The 8,579-nt window shown below is 37.2% G+C and overlaps 1 protein-coding gene across 1 annotated transcript in view; it reads left to right on the forward strand.

Annotated features, from left to right (window-relative positions):
* igdcc4 (immunoglobulin superfamily, DCC subclass, member 4) overlaps positions 1-8,579 on the forward strand; it is a 77,910-nt gene that overhangs the window by 45,825 nt on the left and 23,506 nt on the right. The window contains exons 5-9 of the mRNA XM_016463495.1: positions 682-813; positions 2,424-2,576; positions 4,261-4,671; positions 5,981-6,145; positions 7,965-8,102. Coding sequence (XP_016318981.1) covers positions 682-813; positions 2,424-2,576; positions 4,261-4,671; positions 5,981-6,145; positions 7,965-8,102 — 999 coding nt within the window. The remainder of the gene's footprint in view (positions 1-681; positions 814-2,423; positions 2,577-4,260; positions 4,672-5,980; positions 6,146-7,964; positions 8,103-8,579) is intronic.

Here is an 8,579-nt window from a genome sequence, read left to right on the forward strand (position 1 = left end):
TATTTAAATTTTATATTTTAATGTATTTTAAAATGTAATATATTCCTGTGACGGAAAAGCTGAATTTTTAGCAGCTTACTGATGCTGACTTTGTGCTCAAGCAACATTTCTTATTAATATAAATGTTAAAAACAGTTGCTGTTTAATATTTTTGTGAAAATTGTGATAAATATTTTTCATGATTATTTGATAGAAAGAATAAAATAGAATAGAAAGTTCAAAAGAACAGCATTTATTTGAAATAGAAACCTTTTGTAACATAAATATCTTTACTATCACTTCTGATCAATTTAATGCACCTTGGCTGAATAAAATTATTAATTTTAAATAATGAAATATATATATTTTTAATAATGTTACTTTAAATATATATTTTATTTATATGTGACAGCTGCAACCCAGATAAATGACACCTATCCTCTTTGGCCTTAAGGTTCTCCTGTCTTTCATTGTCTCAATCTCTTCATTACACTCCGTTTCATTCCTCTTTCCTCCTCATCTCAATCCTATTTCGCTCTATCTGTCTTTCTCACTACCTGTGAGCAAAAGAGGAAACAGTGTCCTCTGTCAGGTCAGTTGCTTCACCTAATGCTGCTTTCACTCAAGCAAACCACTGTGCCTGATGGTGAACACTCTCTTGTTCCGTACACAAACACACACTTATAATCTGTGTCTCTGTAGGTCTGTCTCAGGAGAGTGAGGTCGTGATTGTGGCTCCACCACGAAACTCTACGGTGGTCATGGGTCGTCCGGCTGTGATGGAATGCATGGCTCAGGGTGAACCCAAACCTTTCGTATCATGGAGCAGACAGGGTAACACTAATATATTACACACACACATCTGTAGCCCGGTCTACGGTAACAGACTGAAAGTGCTGCTGTTGACAGATCTAGGCTAACTGACAAGTTGAAGGTTTTTAGGAGTCTGCACATGTACCTGGCCTGTACATTGTGCCTGAACTTGGCCCATAAACAAGAATATGTCACCCCACCTGATCGGTATCGTCCAATCAGGATTGAATATGTCAAATTAAGTTGATGCCATATTGTTGATGCCGTGTCCCGGCCGGAGCGACGAGACAAAAACATTAAAACCCATTACAAACGAGGCATTTGTTGAAATAGGAGTCGGAGAGCCTAGTAAATTCAAACCCCGACAGGTTCAAAATCTTTAAACAAGCATTGCTGTGCCTTTGAATAAAGCACTTGAACCCTTGGTTGATTAGCAGACATTGTGCTTGTAATACGTGCATTGTTGTATTGGATAAAAGTGTCAGCTGAATGACCGAAATGTAATTAGTGCTGTGTTCACTGTCAACCTTTGAGTGCTTACATAGGAAAATGTAAATGAAGCACACAAATTGTGATTTATAGGTGAGCTTATATGTTTGGTTTATAGACACGTGGCTTTGCTGCAGCAGACACCCCAACTACACACCCACCCTTCACCCCCACTGTTACTGCCTCCATCCAGGTTCATTACGGACCTCATTTTGTCCTCTTTCCCCCACAATAATGCCAAGACTGTATAACTGAGAGCATTATTCTCATTAGGTTTCATGAAAAATTAACAAGATGTTGTAAAAATTCATGAGGTGTCTTTTTTCTTTGTTTGAGCGCTAATATGGCAGCCGCAGATGGTCAGTGTCTAGGAATCGTTAATGCACGCTGTACCAAGTGCTCCAGTGCTGTACTGACCTCTACTGGTTCATGATGTGCATTGCACACCATTATAGTTCAAAATTAGAAATTTGCATAATTTTTGACCCTCATGCTGCTTCAGACACAAAAGACTTCCTTTCTTTCTGGCATGGGTTACAGAATGAGAAATGTTGTATGGACACTGCTGATGTTTGCATCCTTTATTGGAACATTAAAGCGGTAACACTTTATTTTAAGGTGTCCTTGTTACACGTTACATGTACTTATTATTATAAAAACAATAAATTATGCATAATTACATGCAAGTAATCCTAAATCACACCCTAATCCTAACCCTAACCATATAGTAAGTGCATGTAGTAAATTAATATTACTTAGTGCTTAAGTGAATAATTACACTGTAACAAGGACACCTTAAAATAAAGTGTAACCATTAAACCTTTGGCGCTATTCATTGTTTTTGCATTTGGAACAACATGAGGGTGAGTAATTGATGACAGAATTAAATGTTGTTATTCGTTTCTTTAAAAACTTAACATTTTTGTTAATGTTTTTTAATTAAATTGTTATTAATAGTACATGAGACTTGGATCCACCTAGTGACATGGTTAAATCCTTAAAAAAGTCATATTTTTCATATTGACAGCTATATACTTCAAATTTGAAATGTCCCTGCTTGCTCAGTCTTGATTAATCAATTTTTAATTTTCTTTTACATTTTTTGCCTTCTTTTTACACAACCACTCCTTTGGGATGCATAGATGGGAAGCCTATAGCTACAGATGTGGTTGTCTTGGCAACCAACCTAGTGATTCCTGACACCCGCAGTCACCATGCTGGAGTGTATGTGTGTCGTGCCAACAAACCCAAGACCAGAGATTTCGTCTCATCTCCCGCTGAACTTCGAGTTCTGGGTAATAGTGTGTTTTCCTGTTAATGGATCCTGCATATTCTGAATAAATACTGGATACATTACTGAGTGATTGTAAATGCAACAAAATATACAATGAGTCTTACTGATCCAGAATCAGTGATTCCAACATATGGGAAGCTGTATATCTTATTTGTCAAGCACAAAAAAATTAATTGGCTAGTAGTTTTAATGGCTGGTAGGTTTTGAATATTTGTTCAAGAACTGTGTGGTTGCCAGTTTCTTTTCCCCTGCATTATAAAATATATTATAAAATCCCCTCGTCACCATGATTAAAATCAATAAGCTTTCTGGTAAAAAAAAAACAGATGGTTGCTGACCTGGCTGACTGGATGTAAAATTCATAGACGGTATATATTAATGGTATCAAAACCATTATGACAGTACTATTGTTTATTAGTTTAGGTAGTACTTCCTGTATTTGTGTTTGTCCAAAACAGATGCAAATTTTAGCAAGGAAGAAGATACGCATACATACATATTGTCCATGCGCAATGAGAAAAAACAATAAATGGTCACTGGAAGAATCACAAGGATCTGAACTGCACATTTAAGTGATTCCATTGCTAAACGCTATCTAATGAGGTTGTTTGAACAACAGCTCTAACTGTGTGTTGTGGTCAGACCATAGAGGAACTTTGTGGCCATGCATACACTAAATGCAGTGCATACACTGACGGATCTTTTGATCTGGTTAGGTGCTTGGTAAATGAAGAAATTTCATAAGGAAAACTTATTTTAGAAGCAATCTCAACCAAAAACATAAAACAGACAAGAAATTTTCTGCATGGAAGTATAGTATAATTATTCCTCCAAAAAATATGCTCCAACCTTTACAGCAAGAAGCTTTTTTTACGCACTAGGGGAGGCTTCATCTAATCGATGCCCATCTGTTTTGCAGGGGACAAAATAGTAGTAGATCTTTTTTTTTTGTCCTTGGGAAATTATGTTAAAGTAAGTTTATAGCTTCCTGACATATTTGAGCCTACAATATGACTAATTTTATGGGTGTAATGGAGGGGTTTTTACCCATTGGTTGATTTACACATGATTTCTGTAACACTTATTCTGTATCACCTGTAGTTAATACAATAGCTAATATGAACTTGCAATAAACAATAAATTAATCTTAGTGTTAATTTCTATATACACATTTTTTAAGTTGAACTTTTTAAGTCAACTTTAACATAAGTTAAAGGAATAGTTTACTCAAAAATTAAAATTTTCTGAAAATTCACTCGCCCTCAGGCCGTCCAAGATGTAGGTGAATTTGTTTCTTTATCTGAACAGATTTGGATGATTTCTGCAGTCAGAATATGAGTTGAAACATCTAATAAAAACAGAAATGGAGGAGTGGACTGAGTGTGGATTACTTGTAGATTATTGGGATGTATTTATCAGATGTTTGAACTCTCATTCTGACGGCACCCATTCACTGCAGAGGATCTATTGGTCAGCAAGTGATGTAATGGTAAATTTCTCCAAATCTGTTCTGATGAACCAACTCATGTACATTTTGGATGGCCTGAGAGTGAGTAAATTTTAAAATAGTACATTTATATTAACATTAACCTACATTATTTAGTTGTAGCTCACGGTACCTAATGCATTAATAAGTTATATCTCCACTTTTCCCACTGTCTTTTTTTCCAATTCATTTTGCCCAGCTCCACCAGTCATCTTCCAGTCCCCAGAGGCGGTGTCCATGTCCCGGGGGAATACAGCTCGGTTTGTGTGTAATAGTTCTGGTGACCCTCCCCCTGCTCTGCGCTGGCTGAAGAATGGAGAACCGGTCCAGTCTAATGCCCGGGTTAAGACTCAGAACCCTGGAGTTCTGCTCATCAACCAGCTGCGTCTGGACGATGCGGGATACTACCAGTGTATTGCTGCCAACAGCCTGGGCACCGCCTGTGCCACTGCCAGACTGTCCGTCATCGTGAGGGAGGGTCTGCCTAGCCCTCCTCGTCATGTGTCGGCCATACCCCACTCTAGCACTTCTGCCCTGCTCACCTGGGACCCACCTGAGCATAATAGTGACCAGATCATTGGCTTTTCAGTACACTACCAATGCACAGCAGGTGAGAGAAAGTGTGTTTTTATGTATTTAAAATTTCAGAATGGGGAGTAAAGAAATACCATTCTGTTGCCTAATGGTGAGATAATTTATAATGTTGTAACATATCAATTAATATTTATAAAATACTAATGCAAAATGCATAATGTATATTTAAAGGGTTAGTTCACCCCAAAAAATACAAAATGTTGTCATTAATTACTCAACCTCATGTCGTTCCAACCCTGTTCATATTCAGAACACAAATTAAGATATTGGTAATGAAATCCGAGAGCTTTCTGACCCTGCATAGACAGCAACGCAACTGTAATGTTCCCAGGCACAAAAACATATTAAGGACATCTGTAAAACAGTCCATGTGACATAACCATAATTTTACGAAGCTTTGTGCTACTCTCGTTAATGGCGGAGGACGGTGATGTGGAAGAGAAGAACTGTTGAATAAAATCTAAATAAAATAAAATTGAAAAAAAATTATTTTTTAAATGCACAAAAAGTATTCTTGTAGCTTCATTAAATTACGTTTGAACCACTGATGCCACATGGACTATTTTAACGATATCCTTACTACATTTTTGGGTCTAGGAACATTTCAGTTACATTACTGTCAATGCTTGGTCAGAAAGCTCTCAGATTTCATCAAAAATATCTTAATTTGTTAACAAAGGTCTTAAAGGTTTGGAAAGACACAAGGGTGAGTAATTAATGACAGAATTTTCATTTTTGGGTGAACTAACCCTTCAACTACACATTGCCATATAGTCAATAATTATACTAAGTTGAAGAACTAAAATAACTAAAACTATACTACAAATAAATTTGTAAACTTAATCGGAAAATAATAAAATAAAAATTACAAAAGCACAAAAAATAAACTGAAAACTGGAAATGTGATAATGAGTGAAATGTGAAATAAACTGATAAATGCTATAATAGTATAGAAATAATACTATAATAACACTGGTTTAATTTTAAAGAACGTTAATTTGTTCTTAAATTAAAAAAAAAAACTTTCTGTGAGCACTTTCCTGTTTTGTCCCTGTTTGACCTGCAGTGTTTCTCATTACACTGAGTGTAGCCAGCTTAAGTGGATCAGTCCACAGAGAAAAATCCTATCTCATTACTTTACCGAAGCCAGTCCACTTCATAGATCATGGCTGTACAGAACCACAAGCCATATGTAAGCTCCGGCTGTTATTGATGGGGTCACGCTTCCTTCATTTAGAAACACATACACACAAGGACTGTCAGAAAAAATATTTTGGCTAAGATCAAATGTTTAAAAAGCAAATGCACTATTTATGTGTTGACAGGCTCAGACAACATGGAGTATCAGTTTGCAGTGAATAACGACACAACAGAGCTGCACGTAAAGGAGCTGCTCCCTCACACAGCCTACACCTTCTATGTAGTGGCCTACTCGCCCATGGGTGCCAGCCGCCCGTCACAGCCCGTTACAGTGGAGACGCTAGAGGACGGTGAGCACTGACTGATGGGGAGAGGTCAGGTTTTAAAGAAATAGTTCACCCAAAAATGAAAACCTGGTCATCTTTTACTCACCCTCATGTCATTCCAAATCTGTATAAGTTTCTTTCTTATGTTGAACACAAAAGAAGATATTTTGAAAAATGTTGAAGTACCACACAGTTGTTGGTCTCCATTGACTTCCATAGGGAAAGAAATACTATGGAAGTCAATGGGGACCATCAACTGTTTGATTACCAGCATTCTTCAAAATACCTTCTTTTATGTTCAACATAAGATAGAGTAAATTATGACAAAATTGTCATTTTTGGGTGAATTATTCCTTTAAATGCAAAGCAATGTGGATTGACTAATTGGCACAAAAGCACACTTGGTTTTCTGCCTTACTAAAGGTTCACAAGCTATGGTCAGAATAGCATGCTATGATACACTCTAAAAAATGCTGGGTTAAAAAGGGACAAACCCAGCTATTGGGTTATTTTGACCCAGCGGTTGGGTTGTTTTGATCCCAACCGCTGGGTCAAAACAACCCAATAGCTGGGTTTGTCCCTTTTTAACCCAGCATTTTTTAGAGTGTACTACTTGTCCTATTTCTATGATATGTACTGTATGCTGTGTACAATCTGCATGGTTTATGCATGGAATACATGAACAGCTTATTAATAACTATTATGTAACACCTCACATACTGTAAATGCTGTATGCAATGTGCTAGACTTAACCATTGTTTTTAGTGCAATTTTGATCGCAATGCTAGTAATTTGAAAGATGGAATCAAATATTCAGAGATGGAATGGCAAAATGGCAAACTCACAGCATTTCTGGAAAGAACAGATTGCTATTTCATTTGGTGCTATCCACAATTTTTTTTAACATAAGAGAACATAGCTGGTGCTGCCAATTTTTAATTGAATGTGCAAGATTTTCAATGCCAGCCACTTCCAATTATTTTAGCTGTACAAAAAACTGCCTGTTATGCTGCTTGATGTTGCAGACTCGTATTTGTATTTTAATTTATTACCATAATCGTAAATGCACTGGTTTGTAGTGCAAATAGTTTTACTGTTTGCTGCACTTTTTTATTCTTCTGGTTATTTACCTGTAGCACCTGATGAATAGGAAGCCTAGCACATTTACAGAAAATAGCCTAATTTTGTGTAGCAAAATGAGGTTGATATATAATAGCAATTTTCATTCATATGGGTGCCCTCTGGTGGCCAGAGAAAAATAAATGACCTCTCTGTGCAATAGACACTAGGTGCATCCTAATGTGCATACTTTTGCACTATTCTGTGCCACTTTGAAGTATTAATAGTGATTTTGTGCTTCTTTGGGATGGCACAATAAAGCGACGTTCACTTGCAGAACGCAAGCTTCTAGAGGGCACATAAGTATGAATTTAGTTAATGGGGTGCAGAGCCAGTGGTGGTTTTGTAGGCAAACATCAATGCCTTGAATTTTATGCGAGCAGCTATTGGTAGCCAGTGCAGATTGATAAACAGAGTTGTGACGTGCATTCTTTTTGGCTCATTAAAAATGTATCTTGCTGCCACGTTCTGGATTAATTGTAAAGGTTTGATAGAACCGGCTGGAAGACCTGCCAAGAGAGCATTGCAATAGTCCAGCCTGGACAGAACAAGAGCTTGAACAAGGAGTTGTGAAGCATGTTCTGAAAGAAAGGGCCTGATCTAATAACCTTATAAAAGGAATACACTAGACGACAGAGTACGTAGCGCATAGTATAAATGCATAGTGTGTAGTACATCATTTAGGGCATGTTTTGTAAATCTTTGTTTGCTTTTTTGTCTGCAGTTCCCAGCGCTTCTCCACAGCTGTCCCTGCTGAGCACATCTCCCACTGACATCAGAGCCATGTGGCTGCCTCTGTCCTCACAGCTGAGCCGCGGAGCCATCACGCGCTACCGCATTGACTACAGAGCGCTGGAGCAGGGTAAGACAGCGCCACCTACTGACCTTGTGTTCTTGCTCTCTCTCTCTCTCTCTCTCTCTACAAGTAACTCTTAGGATATTTAAATGCTTAGTTTTATGATCATATATTTTGTAGTGGGGGCACAGTAAAAAGACATGTGTACCATGACCTTAAGGAGGCGTTTTTAGAATTAAACTAATGCCGAGTTCACACTGCACGATTTTAGCCTGATTTTTCACCCGCCGTTAGCCCCGTAAAGTCTGACATATGAATTAATAGTCAGACAAATCACATTTTTTGAAATGGAAGAATTTATTAAACCTTTACAAAAAATAGTAAAAAAAAAAAAAAGGTTTACATATGTGTTTTTGTTGAGTATCATATTTGATACATCAGGCTTTTATGGCTAATATAGCACAAAAAAAACATAGACTTTGTTCAACGGCTCAGAAAATTCAATTTTGTGCAGCTGTTGATATATATATATATATATATATA

This window comes from Sinocyclocheilus anshuiensis, unplaced genomic scaffold (genome assembly GCF_001515605.1).
Source record: "Sinocyclocheilus anshuiensis isolate Anshui unplaced genomic scaffold, SAMN03320099.WGS_v1.1 scaffold816, whole genome shotgun sequence".
Classification (NCBI taxonomy): domain Eukaryota; kingdom Metazoa; phylum Chordata; class Actinopteri; order Cypriniformes; family Cyprinidae; genus Sinocyclocheilus; species Sinocyclocheilus anshuiensis.